This window comes from Carcharodon carcharias, chromosome 28 (assembly GCF_017639515.1).
Source record: "Carcharodon carcharias isolate sCarCar2 chromosome 28, sCarCar2.pri, whole genome shotgun sequence".
NCBI classification, from domain to species: Eukaryota; Metazoa; Chordata; class Chondrichthyes; order Lamniformes; family Lamnidae; genus Carcharodon; species Carcharodon carcharias.
The window spans coordinates 17,930,772-17,952,748 of NC_054494.1; the positions used below are offsets into that span (position 1 = coordinate 17,930,772).

Consider the following 21,977-nt stretch of genomic DNA (forward strand, 5'->3'; position numbering starts at 1 on the left):
ACCAGTTGGTTGCTTGGGCTTCCCCCTCTGTTGTTCCTTACTGTACTTGTTCAGAAGCTTTGTTACTTCCTGGTGTCTGTAAGAAATACATGTTGATTATTGAGATGAATGAGCGAATTTTCCACTTTACAAGGAGCTGTGCTGCTGTCTATGCTGATCTAGAGGTGGACTTTGATATACAAATCCCTAGTTTGGTTGTTTGTGGGATTAAAATTCCTTGCAGATTGGTTCCCCTTTAAGTTCGAGACAGAATTGTTACAGTGCAGAATGAGGCCATTCGGCCCATCATGTCTGCACCCGCTCTCCGAATAAGCAACTCGGCGCCATTCTCCTGCCTTTTCCACATAGCCCTGCACATTCTTCCTCTTCCAAATATCAGTCTAATCCCGTTTCGAATACCTCGGCTGAGTTTGCCCCCACCAACCTCCCAACTTCTCTCCTTTTTAGTGAGCCAATATTTTTTGGTTCTTTCACATTTCCGAGGTCACTTATTTAGAATTAACTGGTTCCCGTGACGATTTTGGGCACCTTATAAAGTTGTTTCTTTTTTTAACCCTACACATCACCCCAATTCTGGGAGGAAACAGCATCTTTGGGTTGGATTGGGACAATGTTTTACAGAGGGGACGAGATCCTTTGATCCGATAATTTAATGGGGAAAGATAGCCCGGAGATCCCAGATGGCCATAGAATATTCTAGCAAAGGGATTAGAAACACGTAACAGTAATTAAAAGCAGAGAGCCAATGGAATGAAAGAGCATTGAATACAAAACCTAATTCAAGCAAGATTACTGCCACTACTAACATCTATGTAGATGGTCTAATCTAGACTGGCATGAGTAACCCAGTAATAGACCTGGCTTTTTATTCAAACTAATCTTCTTCTTGAGTTCTCTGCCTAGAGTCAGGTCTGACCCACAGCACCTCGATCTCCACCATGGGTCAGGCAAGGAGACAGTACCCAGACCCACCCCAGCCAATGCAAGTTTATCAGGAGCTGTTGGGTAAACAGTCAAATGGCCCAAGGCTCAGTTTGAGAACGATTTCCTATTCCTTGGAGTTAATCTATTCCACTAGTGCTGTTCTGGTAGAAATCCAGGAATCAATTATTGCCCATTTCTCCTCCATGGCTGTAAACTATCCGGTTATGGTGACTGGAAGCCTCCTTTCCTGCTGGATGGCTGAGGAGGATGATTCTGCCGAAATGGAATGCAGACGAGCTACAAATGAGGAAGATTAAAGCTTACTGAAGCCTTTCACCATTTCTTCTGCTGAGAGCATTCAGCAAACTAACTGGGAGGGGAGACCACCCACCTGCTCAGCATCCTTCGTAAGGTGGTGAACCTCTGACAGCTGGGGGGTTTATATGTAGCGGGGTCCTATATAGTGACCCCGTGACACCTCCTCCAGCATACGCCCCCATCACCGCCCGGAGTTAAACGGAGCAGAGACGAGCTCCAGCTTTGCGGGTACAGAACCATTGTATTTTTGTTCACTCTGAAGCTAAGGCTGTAAAAATATTTGACGTCCTCAAGATTTAATGAATTGATTAGAAATGTTACTTGTGTGTGTGTGTGTGTGTGTGTGTGTGTGTGTGTGTGTGTGGGCGGGGGGGGTGGAGCGGGGGGGGCGGTCAGACCTGACTTTAGGCAGAAAACTCAAGAAGAAAATTAGTTTGAATAAAAGGCCAGGTCACTTTACTGGGTTACTCACGATGGTCTAGATTACCACATCTACATAGATGTTAGTAGTGGTAGTAATCTTGCCTGTATTAGGTTTTGTTTTCAAGCCTCACTCCAGACACTGGAGTATATCATCTTTGATGCAGTGCTGAAGGAGTGTTACACAGTCAGAGGTGCTGTATTTTGGATGAAACATTAAACCGAGTTGCTCCCTGCCCTGTCCCATGAACACCCCATGGAAAAAAGCTGGGAGTATCACTCAGTATCCCATACATCATTTATGCATCCAGCATCAGTAAACAGATTATCAGGTCATTTAGCTCACTGCTGTTAGTGAGACTTTGTTCTGTACAAGTTACTGCATCTCCGACATAACAACTGTGGCTACATTTAAAAAGTACTTCACTGGCTGACAAGCTGTTTGGGACATCCTGGCATCATGAAGGGCACCAGTAGAAATCCCAGTACATGCTTCCTTCATATTATTTTTTTAATCAAATCTTATATAATTAATTCCATTGCTTTATGTCACCTAGATTTGTAATTTCTGCCCTTTGTAATTGGTTATTTCTTATTTTGCAGCATTAGGAGTATATTGAAGTTGTTTCCTTCAATATTCTGTCTCCCAGAGACCTTGTTCCATCCTCTACAAATTATGAGCAGGTCACTGATGTAGCACCTGGTTCAAAATTGCCTGGACCTCGTTCTCATTTCATGGATTGCACCCAAACAGTGGTAGTTGGTGAAATTAGTGGATGAAGGCTAAACTAATTGAACCAACACCTTCCTGGCTGCCATTGTGGCTGTTTATTTGAAATGAGTTATGATTGATAAAATACTAGACAGAGGTAAGTCATAGAAATGTAATAAACTATCACCAACCAGTTTCTGGATTAACAGCACATTTGAAAAAAAGGTCTTGCATTTAGAACACACTTTTAAATAATTCTTTCACAGGATGTGGGCGTCGCTGGCTAGGCCAGCACTTATAGCCCATCCCTAGTTGCCCCTTGAGAAGGTGGTGGTGAGCTGCCTTCTTGAACCGCTACAGTCCATGTGATGTAGGTACACCCCCAGTGCTGTTAGGGAGGGAGTTCCAGGATTTTGACCCAGTGACAGTGAAGGAACAGCCGATATATTTCCAAGTCAGGATAGTGTGTGGCTTGGAGGGGAACTTCCAGGTGGCGGTCTTACCATTTATCTGCTGTCCTTGTCCTTCCAGGGGGTAGAGGTCGTGGGTTTGGAAGATGCTGTCGAAGGAACCTTGGTGAGTTGTTGCAGTGCAGCTTGTAGATGGTACACACTGCTGCTACTGAGCGTCGGTGGTGGAGGGAGCGAATGTTTATGGAAGGGGTTGCCAATTAAGTGGGCTGCTTTACCCTGGATGGTATCGAACTTCTTGAGTGTTGTGGGAGCTGCACTCATCCAGGCAAAAGTATCCATCGTGAGCACCAGATGTCTCAAAACACTTTACAGTCAACAAAGTACGTTTTGAAATGTAGTCACTGTTGAAATGTGGCAGATAATTTGCATTCAGTAAACTCTCACAAACAGCAAGGTGATAACGACCAGATAATCTGTTTTGGCGATGTCGAATGAGGGGTAAATATTGGTCAGGGCACTAGGGAGAACTCGCTTGCTCTCCTTCAAAATAGTGGCATGGGATCTTTTACATCCACCTGAGCAGACAGATGGGGCTTTGGTTTAATATCTCACCCAAAAGACCTCTGACAGTGCAGCACTCTCTCAGCACTGCACTGGAGTGTCAACATAGAGCTTTGTGCTCAAAATCTGGAGTGGGACTTGAACCCAGAATCTTGTGACTCAGACCCGAGTGTGCTACCAATTGAGCCACTGCATTTGGGCACTGAGTTGGTCCAATACTTAATCTCAGCTACCAGCCGGGCAGGAAGACGTCACTTCTCCGTCGCTGCCAATTTTTGCCCGAGCAGTGCAGCTTCACCCGATTTTCACTTCCCCTCCCGAGGGGAACAGGCCCCTCGCGCAGTGAGCTCAGGTTGGGAACGTTTACAAACTGAAGGGAAACCTGTGCGTTTTTCCTTGCTTGGCGAGGTCCAGAGGAGCGAGCCCATCCTTGTTCTGTGGCTGCAGTGCGGCGAAACCAGCCTCCATCAGCAGCAGCCAGCAAATGGCCACTGAACCCGTCTGTGCTGCCACATGCATGGGAGTCATCCCCCAAGTGTCAGTCGCCTCCACTCTGCACCTCTGTGTGAAGATAGAGGTTATTAGCACTGAGCACTGTCAGAAGCTTCATACTTCAAGGCATGCTCCCCATTGGATATGAAACCATGAACTATAAGGAGAGGCACTTCAACCTTTCTTGCCAGAGGCAGTTTTGAATGGCACAAGCTTTCAGTTTTGGTGGCTTCCATCTGTACTAGACTGAAAACCCTGGGCTGGTTCTAAGTCAAACGAAGGCAGTAAGATCTTTCCCACTCCTGTAGTGCAGCTGCCAACATGCACCTCAACCACACAAAGCAGGACACAGTCCCAAGGCTGTTTGTGGACATGGTCAAAGTTCCTGACCTTTGACTTCTATAATCTGGTCTCCTGCTGTTTGTTTGGTTCAAACCCCTCATTTATCTTCCAGCTTCCGTCGATCAAACTCATTCAGCCCATCATTTCTAATGGCTCCAGAGTTACTCCCACAATCTCCTCATAGCCATCCTTCAGATATTAGTTCACTCTTAAAAGAGGCACATATCTCAACCTCCAGGACTCCCTGTGCTTCAACAGCCCCTCTGTAAAGACATTTCCCTCCTCTCTTGCTCTCTCTTACTGGCTATTTTAAATTGGTAATGAGATAAGATGACAGCTTTTTGAAAATTGGAAGAAAGCCACAGGTGAGACACATTTTTGTTCTGAAAGCATAATTTGTGGAGCACAGAAACCAGCCCATTTGGCCCAGCTGTTCTATGCCAGTGTTCACACTCTACAAGAGACTCCTACTGGGGAAATGGTGGTGTGGTGGTGATGTCACTGGACTAGTGGTCCAGGCGAATGCTCCGAGGACATGGGTTCAAATCCCACCACAGCAGATGGTGGAATTTGAATTCAATTCTGGAATTGAAAGCTAGTCTCAGTAATGGTGACTGGTGGAACTATGACTGATTGTCGTAAAAACCCATTTGGTTCATGAATGCTCTTTAGGGAAGGAAATCTGCCATCCTTACCTGGTCTGGCCTACATGTGACTCCAGACCCACAGCAATGTGGCTGACTCTTAACGGTCCTCTGAAATGGTCTCACATGCCACTCAGTTCAAAGTCAGTTAGGGATGGGTGACAAGTGCTGGCCTTGCCAGTGACGCCCACAGCCCAAGAAAGAATAAATAACATTCTTTATCAGAAAAACCTTCTGTTCCTTCCTCTCTCATATTTACATAGCTTCCCCTTAAATGTATCCATGCTTCTCGCCCTGACTGCTCCCTGTGGTTTTAATGTTACGGTCCTGTCACAGTGACGTGCTTGCTTTAGTTGTAAGTGAGAGCCGCTGTTACTAATTGGGGGAAAACGGTAGGGCCTTATTCTTCAGTATATATTAGAACTGTGTCAGGGGAAGGAAAAGGGATCAATGCCTGTGTTCTCTTGGTTATGTGAATAAACCAATGTCAACGCAAACTGGAGGAACAGCACCTCATCTTCCGACTAGGCACTTTATAGCCTTCCGGACTGAATATTGAATTCAACAATTTTAGATCATGAGCTCTCTCCTCCATCCCCACCCCCTTACCGATCCCCCTTTTTTCCAATAATTTCTATAGATTTTTCTTTTCCCACCTATTTCCATTATTTTTAAATGTATTTCCATCCATTGTTTTATCTCTACCTTTTAGCCTATTTCGATCCTTTCCCCCCACCGCACCCCCACTAGGGCTATCTGTACCTATCCTGCTTTCTACCCTTAATGTCACCTATTATCACATTCCTTAGATAATATCACCACCTTCAACACCTCTTTGTCCTTTTGTCTGTGACATCTTTTGGTTATCTCCACCTATCACTGGCCCACTATCCAGCTCTACCTGTCCCACCCCCCCTTAAACCAGCTTATATTTCACCTCTTTTCCATTTTTCCTTAGTCCTGTTGAAGAGTCATACGGACTCGAAACGTTAACTGTGTTCATCTCCGCAGATGCTGCCCGACCTGCTGAGTTTGTCCAGGTATTTTTGTTTTTGTTTTGGATTTCCAGCATCTGTAGACTTTTTTTGCTTTTATCTCAATGTTAAAGAAAGGCTGGCTCCAGATTCCTCCTTGAATGAGCAGTGAATTATACCATGCGGTAGCAAGTTCCACATTTGAACCACTCTTGGTGGTAAAAAAGTTTGATCCAAATTCCTTATTGTATTTCTTAGTAACTATCTTATCCCAGCCTTAAATGTATTCAAAGATGGAGCATCCACAACCCTCTGGCATAGAGAACGCCAAAGATTCACAACTCTTTGAGTGAAGTAATTTCTCCTCATCTCAGTCTTAATGATTGGTCGCCCCCATGTTTTAGATCCCCCAGCCAGCTGAAATAATCTCTCAGCCACCACCCTATCAAACCCCCTCAGAGATTTTGCAACTTTCAATGAGATCGCCTCTCATTCTTCTAAAATCCAGAGGACAGAAACCCAAGTTACTCAGCCTCTCATGATGGGGCAACCCCCTTGTCCCCACCTCGATCCCATTAAAGGGGCTGATATATCGATTTTAAGGTAAGTGCCATTAGCTTCGCGTGTGTCATTCAAAAGAATGTCCCGTCCACGTAGACCCAGCCGGGAGAGAATCTCTCAACGAGCGGCCTGGTAAAATAGGATTGATCAACACCATCTTTTGACCTCGCCCAGCAGTAAGTAACTTTAAGATGACAGGGGTCAAAAGGTTGCCGAGAACCAGCCCAAAACAAATCAGGTCAGTCAGCAACACTTAACAGGATAATTTAAGGGCCATCGTGATAGGTTCGGCCTCGTCTGGTGTAATTGTGGCCTTGAAAGCTGAGGTACTGAGACAGATTGCTGTGTGCAGTTTACAAGTGGATTGCTGACAGTACAGATACAAACAGCGATAGTATGAATTGGAAGGCGGGTAGAGGGATTATGGCAGTTGCCAGAGTGATACCGGATGTCACCCTGTCTCATCAACTTCTGCAATAATGAGGAGAAATAAAACTATTTGCCAAGCTCAGGCTGCTGCAAACTGAAATATGTCGGCACTAAAAGGAATGTGCTTGGTTACAGGGCTACGGGGAAAGAGCAGGGGAGTGGAACTAATTGGGTAGCTCTTTCAAAGAGCCAGCACAGCCACAATGGGCTCAATGGCTCCTGTGAGATGTGAGATCCCATAACTTAACAAAGACAGCCTGGAAATACTGACTAAACCGGATCTCTCTGTACCTATTGCACGGAATGTCTGAGGGGGTGGGGGGGTGGGGGGTGGGTTTCAGAGTGGGCTTGAGCATCCTTCTGCATGAAAGATTCCTCACCGAGTCTCTCAGCAAGTATTTCGTGACGTCCTCATTGCCAAGCGATGCCGCGATGTGTAGGGGCGTCTGCAAAAACCTGTCCGTGTCACGGAAGTTGAACCGACCCATTTCTTCCAGGTAACGGATGGCAACTCTGGAAAGAGACACAGCGAGACGATGAGCTGACAGGAAGGGAGTCAAACTAAACTTGGGGAAAGGGATATTTAGCTACAACAGCCTGCATTCATATGGTGCCCTTCAAGCAGTAAAATGTCCCAAGACGCTTCACTGCAAAGTCATCAATCAAAATTAGACATTGAGCCTTGAGATATTAGGGCAGAAGACCACAAGAGCTTGGTTTTATGGGTAGATCTTAAAGGGGCACAGAGACGGGGAGATGTTTGTGTTGGGGACAGAATTCCAGAGCTTGGGGCCAAGGCAGCCAATAATGAGGCAATTAAAACCAGGGTTGTATGCAAGGCCAGAATTAGAGGTGTGGAGAGATCTCACAGGGTTGTGGAGTTGGAGGAGATTACAGAGATGGGGAGGGGCGAGACCACGGAGGGATTTGAAAGCTATGATGAGAATTTTAAAATCGAGATGTTGCTTGACTGGGAGCCAATGTAGGTCAGCGAGCACCAGGGGTGAGACAGGAAGGGGACTCGGTGCGAGGGAGGGCACAGGCAGCAGAGTTTTGGATGAGCTGAAGTGTGTGAAGGGTGGAGCACACACCCAAAGTGAATCGGAAAGTAAGTTTCACACTTCCAGCAGTATGAACATAGAACAAAGGACCAGCGAGGCTATCAATGCCTGTTCCACACTCCTGATTAAACCACCGACAGTGACAGAGTGCAACGCAGATTCCTCTACCCTGTTACCCGGGTTACACTATCAAGGCCTAGAGTTGCCCCGGTATCAAAGTATCTTGCTAGGTCGCAATGTGTAAGATTGGATTTATGTTAAGGCCAGACTAGCTTAGTGTCAGCTCAGCTGGTCATGTCTCAGGCTGAAAGGACAACACGCAAAGTCACAGATTTAATGGCAAGAAGAACATCATTTAATTTGCCATGTTGGTTAACTCCCTAACATGTGGTAGCTGACCATCAAACTGTCCAGGTCTGCCGACCCCACAAGTAGTACAGAGCCTACCTTATAGTATCTTATCCGAGTGCCACATAGAACCTAATACTCAAGTCCACACAAACACACAGTCAACTCGCATCATGACAGATAGCGCTCTCATCTCTGAGTCACAATGTTCCAGGTTCCTGGGCTCAAGTACAAACATCAAGGCTGATGCGTCACTAGTGAGGGAGTGCTGCACTGTCAGAGGTGCCGGCTTTCGGGTGTGACATTAAACTGAGGCCCCAGGTGGATGTGAAAGATCCCATGACACAATTTTGAAGAAGAGTAGGGCAGTTCCTCCCAGTGTCCTGGCCAATAATTATCCCTCAATTAACATCTCAAAAAGAGATTATCTGGCCATTATCACATTGCTGTTTGTGGGAGCTTGCTGTGTACAAACTAGCTGCTGCGTTTCCTATTTTAGAATAGTGTCTCACTTCAAAATGTACTTCACTGACTGCAAAGCAGTTTGGGATATCTGGCGGTCATGAAAAGCGTTATATAAATGCAAGTATCTCTGTTTCTTATGACGACAATCTGGCAGTTTTCACAATCAATTCTTTCTGGTGATAGTCAATAAATATGTTGAATTCACAGCTGCCATCTAGAATGTGAACTTATAACCTCTGGGCTGCCAGTCCAGTCCCATTACCATTCCCAATTCTACTAATGCCTGTGTCAATAGCTGCATTATGATTTGTTTGTTGACTGGCTGGTATCTCCCACGTCTGACGGTCTCATTAGACCATAAGCCATTAGAGCAGAAATTAGGCCTAAACCTACCTGGATGTTGTGGACTGGGACCAATTAATTCTGTGCCCTGGGGGTGTCCAGGCAGCTGCCGGTCTTGATGGACCCGGTAAACGGACTGAAGGTGTGTGTTTCCATGGTAACACGTTCGCCAGATGCCGGGTTGGGGCAGAGGGAGGGGCGGATGGTCAAGGTTGGCACTTCCCCTTTGCCACCAGTTCATAAGAAGATTAGCTCGTCCGCACCTTCCACTCCTGACCAGTTCAGTTGGTCCTTGGCTCAAAGCCCCAGGTTCACGCGGACACTTCCTGCCCCTTCTAGTGTTGACGCTGCTGCTCTTCTGCTCCCCCACCCCACAATATTCACGCTGCCCCACTTTCTCCCTCGGAGGGCTGTGCTTTCAGAGCTCTGGGGTGCGGGGCACAGGCGAAATTTAAAGGTCCGAATTACGTGAAAAGCCTGCACCTTGCAGCCCGGGACGCAGAGCTGTGCACTCAGGTCCTGTAAGATAAGGGGATAAGGGACAGCTGGTGACCTTGGTCACACTCACTCCTGGAGGTCGGTTGCTATCACATCGGGCTGAGTTCTCCTCTCCCAGTGCTAACAGCACAAAGCCATAGTTTAACATCTCAGCCAATGGTCGGCCCTTCCAACAATGCAGCACTCATCCCAACCCCAACCCCCCCCATCTTCAGCAATCCATGGAGTGCAGGCCTAGAGAACAGAATCTGACCTGACCTTGAATCCACAGCCTAGAGTTGAAAGGGAGTTACCTAGCTGAGCCAAATAAACAAGACCGGCAGTGACTGGCTGTAAACTCCGAGTGCATACAGCATTAAGTGACCCTGAGTGTCAGCAGCCCCTGACTGGAACACACTTACTACTGAGAACAGGCAGGAGATCGACACACATCAGGCGTTGTTCAACATCAATCTCTGCTGCAGGCCAAGTATATGTTCAAGATACAGCCAGGCGTACAGTGTACACACCCGTGTACCCTTGTTGACTTCACCTGACATGCATCACACACCCTCTTTTAACTTTCACTATATCCTCTATCTCTCTCAACATCAAAAGCTTTGGTTCCTCTACCTTTCATCCTTGTTGGAATGAACTTCACCAGTACCTGAAATTTCTGCTCCTTAAAAGATCACCCATTATTCTGTTACAGTTTTTCCTGTCAGTCCTTGGTTCTATTTTACCCTGGCTAGTTCCCCTCTCATCCCACTGAAGTTAGCCCTCTTCCAATTTCAAAATCTGCTTTAGATTGTTCTTTGCTCTTCTCCATCACTAACCTAAACTTACGATGCAATGATCACTCTTACCCAAATGCTCCCCCACAGACATTTAGTTCAGTCGGTCCACCTCATTCCCCAACACCAGATCCAGAAATACTTCCTCCTGATTGGACTGAGAACATACTGACCAAGGAAATTCTTCTGAATACATTTCAGAAATTCCTCCACCTCCTTACCCTTTACTCGAAGGCTATCCCGACTGATGTTTGGGTTACTGAAATATCACCAATCTCTAATTTTCTACAATTTTCCATTCCGACACCCTGGGAGATAAAAGTGCCACCGTGGGTGGGGATTTTTGGCCAGCTTCTGGTGAGCTTTAGCACACCCTGACTGAATATGTGAAGAACATTGGTGTGCAGCCCGGAAATGCCAACACTTACATACTACCACCAGACACGGCTTGGTGAAGCGCAGTCTTCCCTTGGTGATCCAGTGCTGTCACATTCGCTCCATTCTTCACCATTTGATGCATAATGCAGAGCTCCCCACGCCTAGAGGGATCAGTGAAGGAGACACACTGGTGTGAATCATTCGACGCGCATTGTGTGAATTAAAAATACAAACATTAGGAGCAGATCGAGAGAAAACATTTCCTCTGGTGGGTCAGCCCAATGCAAGGGGAATAACCTCAAAATTTGAGCCAGGTCCTTCAAGGGTGATCTCAGGAAGCACTCCTTCACACAAAGGGTGGTGGAAATCTGGAACTCTCTCCCACAGAAAGCTATTGAGGCTGGGGGTCAATTATAAATTTTAAAACTCAGTTTACCACACTTTTGTTAAGCAAAAGTATCAAGCGATAGGGGAACCAAGGTGGGTAGTTGGAGTTAAGATAAAAATCAGCCAGGATCCAATAGGATGGTGGGATAGGCTTGAATGGTCTACCACCTGTCCCTATGTTTCAATATTAGGGAGAATGAAGTGTACAAAGGCTCTATTGTAACGTTGTCTAACGCTCCAATTAAATCTTGTAAATGGCCTCAGAGGCAGCGCTGTTCGCACCGTGAGGTAATGGCCCCACTGGTTGCCACGGAAACCGCTAGCTGCCATTTTGTTCTGGCCGCAATCTGGCTTGGGACTTTATGTATCTGATCGTCTCATGTACAATAATCCATACTTGCCTGCAGGCAAAATGAAAGGGTGTCTCCCCTGCATCATTGGGGATGTTGCTGTCTGCCCCATGTTCCAGCAGTAGATATGACAACGCCCTGTGGCCGCGATACGCTGCGTGGTGAAGTGGTGTGAAGCCATGCCAACCTCGAGAGAGAGAGAGCAGGAACAGAAATGTTACTAGATGCAAGGGAGGTCAGTAAGTTGTGGCTCAGCGGCCTGTACCCTCACCTCTGAATCACAAAGTTCTGGGTTCAAGTCCCACTCCAGGGCTGCAGTACAAGAATCAAAGCTAACACTCCAGTGCAGTCGTGAGGGAGTGCCACACTGTCAGCGGTGCCGTCTTTCAGCTGACATGTTAAACCTTGGTATGTTTGGGCGGATGTAATAGATCCCATGCCACTATTATGAAGAACAGCAGGGGATTAACCTCCATGTTCTGGCTAACATTCATCCCTCAATTAGCATCATAAAAAAATAGATGATCGAATCATTGTCACACTGCTTTTTGTGGGAGTTTGCGGTGTGCATATTGTCTGCCTACATTTCCTACATTGCAACAATGGCAACATTTCACAAAGTTCTTAATTGGCTTTAAAGTGCTATATAAATGCAATTTTTCCCCAAATACCAGAATGCACAGCGTTACTCTCTTCTGCTTGGGCAGTGGGGATGTGGCAAATAGATGAAGAATTTGAAATGATGAAAAGCAGAGCAAGGTAAATACTGAAGGTATCATGAGAGTGACTGCTGACCCATTTTAACTCAGGGGAACAGGAGGAAGCATTGGGTAGAAAGCAGCAACAAGCTGAGAGACAGATACTGGTGGAGAACCCAGACAGAGGTCACGAGACATAAGGAGCATCGGTTATATGACAAGTAACGTTGGGTTATACGTTGAGATTCGTTGCTAAGACCAAGCTTAAAGTAGCCTGGAAATTATTGCGAGATACAAAGGATACATGGAGTTAAAATCAAGTCTACAGCACAGAAATGTTTTTTTTTAGCTCAGCTGGTCTATGCCAGTGTTTAGGCTTCACGCAAGCTTCCTCACACATGCATTCTACTCACAAAGTGTCATCACTGTATTTAAAACAAAAAGGTTTGCATAAGTGACACTGAATAAATTGTGCCCAGATGCTGGAAAGGAAGAGTGGGCCATTCTGCTTGAAGGGGGAGTGGAATACTCACCTTCAGTAAACTCCTTGGAACAGTCTGGCCCTTTTCTGTTTGGTTTCATTCCCAAATCTTAACATACAACACTACCACCTCATGGTGAAAAGTTGAATTTACATCATGAGCCACACGATGTTTCACATGTGCAGCATTTTTTAAATTCAGTCATTTGATTCAGCTCAGCTATTAATTTAGATATTGAGTACAAAAAGCAAACTGCGCTTTAGCTAAATTTCATCATTTAAAACAAGTGAAGTTCACCAGCATTTTGCATTGTAACATTGTATTACAATCTGAAAATACTGTATCACATCAGTCTTAAAGAGGAGATCACCTCCTCCAGCTCTATAACCCTCAGATCTCTCTGCTCCTCTAACTCCGCCCTCTTGTACATCTCCATTTTTCATCGCTCTGTCATTGGAAGCCATGCCTTCAGCTGCTTAGGCCCTAAGTTCTGAAACACTGTCCTGAAAGCTCTTCTTTTCTTTATCCCTCTCCCTTCCTTTAAGATACTACATCTTTGACTGAACTTTTGGTATGTTCCTAAGATCTCCTTATGTGGCTCAATGTCATGTTTTGTTTGATAATTGCTCCTATGATACACCTTGGTGTTAACAGGATCCAAGCTGGTGTGTGAACCTGAAACCAAGACACAGTGCTTTCCTTTACTGACTTGCTCAGTCTCACAGCTCTCCTCCCACTCAACCCAGTGTCCCAGCTGTCCCCTATGTATATGTGCACAAAGACAAATAATGCCCATCACCTGTTTCTTTTAATCTTAACAATGTAATTGACAAGACATTAACACTTGGAACATTTTACTATGTTCAAGGCACTATATAAATGCAAGCTGTTGTTAAACAGGGAGATGGTGGTGTAGTGGTAAATTAACCCAGAGGCCCAGGCGAATGGTCCGGGAACACTGGTTCAAATCCCACCATGGCCACTGTTGGAATATAAATTTGATTAACAATTCTGAAATTAAAAGCTAGTCTCAGTAGTGGTGACCATGAAATTGTTGTCAATTGTGAAAAAGCACATCTGCTTCACTAGTGTCCTTTAGGGAAGGAAATCTGCCATCCTTACCTGGTCTAGCCTACATGTAACTCCAGGTCCAGAATAATGTGGTTGACACTTAATTGCCTTCTGAAATGGCCTAGCAAGCCACTCAATTCAATGCTAAGTTAAGAATGGCCAACAAATACTGGGCCTTGCTAGTGACTCCGACATCCCATGAAAGAAAAATAAACAAACACAGTGCCATTAAGAACAGGATGTTGTCACATTTTGGAGCAGTTCTACTCAATCCAGTTCTGTCCTAAAAAATATCTGTGAGCTGACAGTGCGTGGAATTTCAGCAAAGGGAATGGGTTAAAATCACTTTGGGTTTTTTTATGAATGTGACTTTCCCTGTGTACTGTTTCAGTAGGCTTGTTAAAAATAGATCATGCAAACAATGAACAATTTGTTAAAATATTTCCCCCCATTATACTACATCTGTCAAATCTTTGCCCACTTACTTAACCTGTCTATGTCCCTTTGCAGACTCTCCACCTCCTCTTGACAACTTACTTTCTGTAATAACTTGAGGGAGGAGCAGGTTTGGTGCAAAAAGGCTTCACTTTTATTCAGTACGCATGTAGAGATGATTACATGCTTGTCACCATCACCCTGTCAGGAAGCCACGCCCCAAAGCATAGCCCACGCAAGAAGCTTATTGGTCTAAGCCTCCGCAACTGTGTCACATGGTGGTTGATTGACAGGAGGGAGGGACAACAAATCTAGTTATCACACTTTCCTACCTATCTTGCCTCATCTTTCTGCTTGTGTGGATGTAAAAGATCCCATGGCGCTATTTCAAAGAAGAGCAGTGGAGTTACCTCCAGTGTCCTGGCCAATATTTACCCCTCAATCGACATCACAAAAAGGAAAGATTATCTGGTTATTATCGCATTGCTGTTCATGGGATCTTGCTATGTGCAAATAGGCTGTTGGGTTTCCTACATAACAACAGTGGACACACTTCAGAGGTGCTTCACTGGCTGTAAGGCACTCAGACATCCAGTGGATATAAAAAGTGCTTTATAAATGCAAGTATTTTGTTCTTTTTCAGTAACTAAGGAGGTAAATAAGGGGACACCTATTCAAACAAAGGGCAATAGAAATCTCGCCCCCCAAAAGAATGTGGATGATGGATCAATTCAGCACTGAAAACAATAGATTTTTTGGTAACAAGGACCATGGGAGAGCTGCAGCCAGGATTAAGGGGCTGAATGGCCTATGCCTGATCCCATACCAGAGAAACAGAAAATGCTGGGAATCTCCGCAGCCAGGATGGTTAAATCCACAGAGAGGATGATGGGATTAGCACTTCAGGTTCTCATCAGAACTGGGAGATACAACAGACAAGCAATGTGTAAGGAAGAACAGATTGCAGTGTGCCAGACTACCAAAGTGCATAGGATGAAGTTAAGGAAATACTCCATGCATAAAGTAAACAGGGTCCCAGCAGGAATAGAAAAGTACTGGAAAAACTCAGCAGGACTGGCAGCATCTGTGGAGAGAGAAACAGAGTTAACATTTCAAGTCCAATATGACTCTTCATCGGAACGGAAGATGGGTTTCATGCTGGTGAAAAACAGGGAGAGGGTCAGGTTGATCAAAAGGAGAGGTCGGGGATTGATAAGAAGGCGGAAGAGGTTAAATAACAAAGACGTCACAGAACAAAAGGCAACGGGAGTGGTAATGGTTGCAGTAAAGAAACAAAGCACTGGTCCAGAGTAAGTGTTAATGGCAGAAAAAAAGGGACAGCCAACAGCTTTGTAAAACTGTTCTGTATATTTAAAACCCAGTCTGATGATAAATGATGGTTTTCACAAGAAACGCAGTGTATGGAATGCATGCACAGGATCGACATGCTCTGATTTATCCAACCGCAATTTGTCAAAAACAACCACCAGATCACATCGCCCCATTTTGCATCTCTCACCAGAAGGGTTGCAAATATTTGTTAAGCACTGACCCAGCACCCACTGGCCCTTTCTGAGGAGGACAGTGTGAAAGGGAAAGGCCCGTGGTGCTTCTGACCAATCACCGAATAACACCAGTGCCTCGTCTTTCATAGCAAACAGGGTTTGGATAAAATGCAGCATCACTGACTCATTCCCAGTAAAGTCTTGTTTGTTCTTGGTTAAATCCACAGCTAGGACGTGGTTTATTAAAGATGGGTTCAGGTGGCACACATCGTGCATGTTCAAAAACAACCTTCACTACTTCCTGTCTCAAGTGCAGACGAATACTTGACTGTCATTCATACAATAAACATCCTGACATTCTGCCACAATCAGTAATCTTTCGTTGCCGACTCTTTGGCTGGAATTTTTCGGCCGGTCCTGCCAAAGTCAAAGGATGTTTGAAAGGCCCACTGCATCCACCGTGGGGGTAGCTGCCGCAGCAGGGCTGGAAAACCCCTGTCTTTGTGCTTTAAGCACTATGAAATACAAGGTACTTACACGTTCTATCTTCCGTGAACTCGAGATCATCCAAAACTCTGCTATCCGTGTCCGTACTCACCGCAAGTCCTGTTCACCCTTTGCTCGCTGACCTATACAGGCTGCTGGTCAAGCAAAGCCTTGATTTTCAAATTCTCATCCGTGTTTTCAAATCTATCCATGGCCCTGCCGCTCGCTAACTCTGTGATCTCCCCCAGCCCCACGACCCTCTGAGATAGCTCCCCTCATTCTGGCCTCTTGAGCATCCCAGCTTTTAAGTGCTCCATCATTGGTGGCCACACCTTTAACTGCCTTGACCATAAGCTATTTGTATTCCCTCCCCAAACCACTCCAGCTCATTTTCCTCCTTTGACATGCTCCTGGCCTATTTGACCCAACTTCTGGCCATTTGTCCCAATATCGCCTCCTGTGGTTCGATGTCAAATTTTGCTCGATGATGCCCCCTGTGAACATTTTATCATGTTAACAGCGATGTATAAATACAAGTTGTTGTAGTATAACTCATGGCTTTCAAAAGGGAGTTGGATTAACATCTAAAGGAAAACAATTTGCAGGGCTATGGGGAAAGCCCATATGGGCTATCTAAATTACTGTTGCAGAGAGCCAACATAGGCTTGAGGGGCCAAATAAAGAAAAATAATTTTTTTTTAAAAATTTGTTTATGGGATGTGGGCATCACTGGCTAGGCCAGCATTTATTGTCCATTCCTAATTGCCCTTGAGAAGGTGGTGGTGAGCTGTCTTCTTCAACCGCTGCAGGCCATGTGGTGTAGGTACACCCACAGTGCTGTTAGGGAGGCAGTTCCAGGATTTTGACCCAGCGACGTTGAAGGAACGGTGATATACCTACAACACAGGAACTGCAGTGTTTCAAAAAGGCAGTTCACCACCATCTTATCAAGGGCAATTAGGGATGGGCAATAAATGCTGGCCCAGCCAGCGACGCCTACATCCCGTAAATGAATATAATATTTCCAAGTCAGGTTGGTAATTAGCTTGTAGGGGACTTGCAGGTGGTGGTGTTCCCATCTATCTGATGTCCTTGTCTTTCTAGATAGTAACAGTTGAGAGTTTGGAGGAAGCTGCCTAAGGAGCCTTGGTGAGTTCCTCCATCTTGTAGATGGTACATACTCCTGCTACTGTGTGTCAGTGGTGGAGGGAGTGAATGTTTGTGGATGGGGTGCCAATCAAGTGGGTTGCTTTGCCCTGGATGGTATCAAGCTTCTCAAGTGTTGTCGGAGCTGCACTCATCCAGGCAAGTGGAGAATATTCCATCACACTCCTGACTTGTGCCTTGTAGATGGTGGACAGGTTTTGAGGAGTCAGGAGGTGAGTTACTCGCCACAGGGTTCCCAGCCTCTGACTTGCTCTTGTAGCCACAGTATTTATATGGCTAGTCCAGTTCAGTTTCTGGTCAATTGTAACCCCCAGGATGTTGATAGTGGGGGATTCAGCAATCGTAATGCCATTCAATGTCAAGGGGTGATGGTTATATTATCTCTTCATGGAGATGGTCATTTCCTGGCACTTGTGTAGTATGAATGTTACTTGCCGCTTGTCAGCCCAAGCCTGGATATTGTCCAGCTCTTGCTGCATTTGGACATGGACTGCTTCAGTATCTGAGATGAGGTGAATGGTGCTGAACATTGTGCAATCATCAGCAAACATCCCCACTTCTGACCTTATGATGGAAGGAAGGTCACTGATGAAGCAGCTGAAGATGGTTGGGCCTAGGACACTACCCTGAGGAACTCCTGCAGTGATGTCCTGGGACTGAGATGATTGACCTCCAACAACCACAACCATCTTCCTTTGTTTACGAATGGTCACAGGATAGGAGGCCATTCAGCCTGTTGATCCACACTAGCTCTCTGCAAGAGAAACTCAGCTAAGCCCACACGCCTGTCCTTTCCCAGTAGCCCTCAACAAGGCTTATCCAATTACCTTTTAAAAACCATGATAGAATCTTCCTCTGCCACACTATCAGGCAGTGCATTCCAGATCCAAACCTTTGCCTAATGTTACCATTGCTTCTTTCTTCAAGAGGAAACAAAATGTTTCACACCAATTCTCCCAACTTCAATGTACAATAAGATTTGTCCTCAGTCAAATGCTGTCTATCCAAATAGAAATTATCTTAATTGACTGATTAGTCATATCAGCCTGTCGTCTGTGCATATGTTTAATTGTACTCTATTTCAATCTTCTTTCTGATACAGTGCTGTTTAATTAATTGGAATTAATAAATAAGGGAACAGTAGCACAGTGGTAATGTTACTGGACTCACAATCCAGAGGCCCAGACTAAGGCTCCAGAGATTTGAGTTGCAATCCCACCACATTTAAACTCAATGAATTAATAAATCTGGAATAAAATACTGGTCACCTAAAAGTACTGGGGTGTCATGAAAAACCCATCTAGTTCCCTTCTGTCCCTTTAGGGAAGGAAATCTGCCATCCTTACCCGGTCTGGCCTACATGTGACTCTAGACCCACAGCAATGTGGTTGACCCTTAACTGCCCTCTGAAATGGCCCAGCAAGCCCACTCGGTTGTGTCAGACCAATACAAAATGCAGTACGATTATACGTGGGCAGCAGAAACGTGACTCACCACCACCTTCTCAAGAGCAATGAAGGATGAGCAATAAATGCTGGCCTAGCCAGCGAAGCCCACATCCCAAGAGCAAATAAAGAAAAGTTACTAAATTTATTCACTTGCCTAACACGCATTACCTCCATCCACAAACATTCACTCCCTCCACCACTGACACACAGTAGCAGGAGTATGTACCATCTACAAGATGCAGGAACTCACCAAGGCTCCTTAGGCAGTATCCTCCAAACTCACAACTGTTACTATCTAGAAGGACAAGGACATCAGATAGATGGGGACACCACCACCTGCCAGCTCCCCTCCAAGCTACTTACCAACCTGACTTGGAAATATTATATTCATTTACGGGATATAGGCGTTGCTGGCTGGGCCAGCATTTATTGCCCATCCCTAATTGCCCTTGATAAGATGGTGGTGAGCTGCCTTCTTGAAACACTGCAGTTCCTATGGTGTAGGTATATCTCACTGTTGCTGGGTCAAAATCCTGGAACTGCCTCCCTGACTGTGTACCAGATTAGATTTCTAGAGTCCAACTGTTCAACTTCGCATGTAAAAACAGAGATAGCAAATTAACATGAGTAAAGTCTCTGCCCCTACCCCGGTTTTACCCCACTCTCTAAGGTGCTGAGTCAGGTGGGATTATGGCTCATAAACTCAGGCAATCCATCAAATGGTCCTGAGGTCAATGCATGTAGGCTCTTTAACCAGGTGTCTTAACCAAGAACTCGATATCCACAATGTCCACATCTAGTAAATCTCCTTCCTCCCCCTCCTTTTAGGTCCTCATCCTCCCCTAGCTCCTTCTCCAGCCCACAGGCACTGAGGCCAATTGCAGCGTTTCAATTTGCCACTCAAGCTGGGCCCAGCTGACTGGGACCTAAAGAATCTTACAGCACAGAAGGAACAAGGTGCGCCAAGTCTCTGCCAGCTCTTCGAAAGAGCTATCCCATTAGCCCCTCTCCCCCTCACTCTTCCCCCTTAGCCTTGTAAACGTCCCCTCTCCAATTTCACACCCAACTCCAATTTGGAAAATCGTTACTGAATCCACTTCCAACCACCCTGTCATCTGGATAATAACTACTCCCTACATTCAAAAATATTCTCCCCAGCTCCTTTTGCCAGCTGTTTTAAATCCATGTCCCTCTCCCCACCCTCGGATGGAGACATTTTCCCCATTGATTCCTGTACGCACAAGACCCCCACGAAGCATCCTGCAGAGAGCCCAACTCCAGTCAGCGCATCTGCAGACCAAGAGGGGAGCCAAACCTCAAGCTGACAACAGGAAGAGGCCAATGCCCAAACCAGAGCACTGGAGGAGAAGCTGGGTCAAAGTGAGCCCAGGTTTCACATACACTTAAGGGGTTTGGAGGTTAAGGGTGTGGGGGGGGGGGGGGGGGGGGAGCCAAGCTGCCCCTGTACCCAGGGCTAAGGTTAACAGGCCAGCCGGTGTGGTGCAGGTGGAAGTTGCTGTCTTGACAGGGTGAGGAGGCGGGTTTGCCGCTTGCTCTTACCTCTGGCACCCAGCACAGCCCGGTCTTGCTGTAGCCAGCGGGCGCATTGCTGCAAGTCGCCCCATCTCAGCGCCTCAGCGAAAGCAGCGGAGCCGGAGGCAGCCCAGTGAGACAGAGAGGCTGCAGGCAGCATCCAGGCTTCTGCTCCCGTTACCGCTCTCTCCAACCAAACACCCGGAAACACAAATAATTAAATAATCTGCAGGCCACACACACACAAAAAAAAAAATAAAACGTTTGCAGGATTTCAGCTCCAGGAAAAATAAATCACTCGGTCGGCAACAGAAAATTTTGGCGATTGTCGTGAATCACTTTTATTCCCCCCACCCCCCCAGATTTCCTATTCATGGTTGACTGAGGATTTTTTTTTTAAGATAAAGGTCTTCCAATGTTTTAAACCCTTTTCGCTTTCCACGTCCATGGTGCTCGACAATGCTCCTATTTATCTTTGGGGTTTTTTTTAGGATAAGAGCTTATAAATATAAGCGGATTTTTTCCCCTTGCAGAATCATGCATTGGTACCACTCACAAACAACACGTTGCATTTATATAGCGCCTTCCATGCAGTAAAGCACTCCCCCCACCCCCCCACCCCCGCTCCAAAGGTGCTGCGCTGGAAGGTTATCAGATAAAATTAGACCACAAAAGACTCATTGGCCCAGATTTTGCATTAAGAATGGTGCACTGGGTGGGTAGGGTAACAACGGTCACTTATTATGGAGTAAATGGGATAGAATATTCTAGAGTCTACACATGTGCACTTAAATACAGGAGGAAGCTGCTGTCAGAATTGCCCCAGCTTCCACTACACTTGTACCTCAACAGTAGATTTGGCATTGAAATCAACGTAAGCTGTGTTATTTATCCTTTTCTCTTTGCCCACTGTGCATGCGAGAAAAAGCCAGGGCTAGTGCATTCAGAAGTAAAGTGCATTTTTAATCATGTGATCCATTATAATTGCTGCAGAATAAAGCCCACAAAATTTAAATTTGCAAGTGTGGAGCCCCATTCCTTCGAGCTTAATTGTTGTTGGAGATTTAAAATTGGGGATTGAAATTGGAGATGCACAGGAGGTCAGAATTGTTGGAACGCAGAGATCTGAGAGGGTTGTAGGGCTGGAGGGGATTACCAAGAAAGGGAGGGGGCGAGGCCACGGAAGGATTTGAAAGCCAGAATTTCCATATTTACTTTTTGTGTTTGTCCCCCTTATTGGTCTCTCTTTCTTTAATCCCAAATTTCTTTCCAGGTCTTTATTTTGCTTTTTGTACATGATTTAAATCTAATTTATCCTTCCAGGTTTATACTTCCTGGTTTAGACACTGCATGACCCAGTCAGGATTCTTTATTCTGCTAAATTGAAGAGCCTAGCTGTTGCTTGCCTTGCCTATACACACACACACCATAGATGCCCTGTAGAGGGCACCAAGTTGGATCAGTCAGTCAATGTGAGCAAGTCTCCACTTACAGCCTGTGAGAACTCAGGGCAGCTGACAGTGCAGTAACCTGCTCTTCCTTCATTGCCGATTGCAACATCTGGGTCAGCAGGGTGGGAGAGTGAGGTCAGTTTTAAGGTGCATGGTAAAGGAGGCGGAGAGAGATGCAGAAGTTTATCGGGGTTGGAGGAGGAGTTCCAGGGCTTCAAGCCTAGGCAACTAAAGACATGACAACAATGGCCAAGCGATTGAAATTGGGGATGCACAAGAGGCCAGAATTGTTGGAACGCAGAGATCTAG

At 45.7% G+C, this 21,977-nt stretch overlaps 1 protein-coding gene across 3 annotated transcripts in view; it reads right to left on the reverse strand.

Moving 5' to 3' along the window:
• Positions 1-20,413, reverse strand: part of si:ch211-223a10.1 (palmitoyltransferase AKR1) — a 43,551-nt gene extending 23,138 nt beyond the window's left edge. For 2 of the 3 annotated variants that reach the window (XM_041176083.1, XM_041176084.1), the window contains exons 1-6: positions 20,245-20,413; positions 11,444-11,579; positions 10,706-10,816; positions 7,171-7,303; positions 3,731-3,909; positions 3-76 (exon numbers count right to left, since the gene is read on the reverse strand). In XM_041176083.1, coding sequence (XP_041032017.1) covers positions 3-76; positions 3,731-3,909; positions 7,171-7,303; positions 10,706-10,816; positions 11,444-11,579; positions 20,245-20,377 — 766 coding nt within the window. In that variant the 5' untranslated portion in view covers positions 20,378-20,413. The remainder of the gene's footprint in view (positions 1-2; positions 77-3,730; positions 3,910-7,170; positions 7,304-10,705; positions 10,817-11,443; positions 11,580-20,244) is intronic. The other variant, XM_041176085.1, reaches the window with a different exon arrangement.
• Between the last annotated feature and the right edge of the window lie 1,564 nt (positions 20,414-21,977).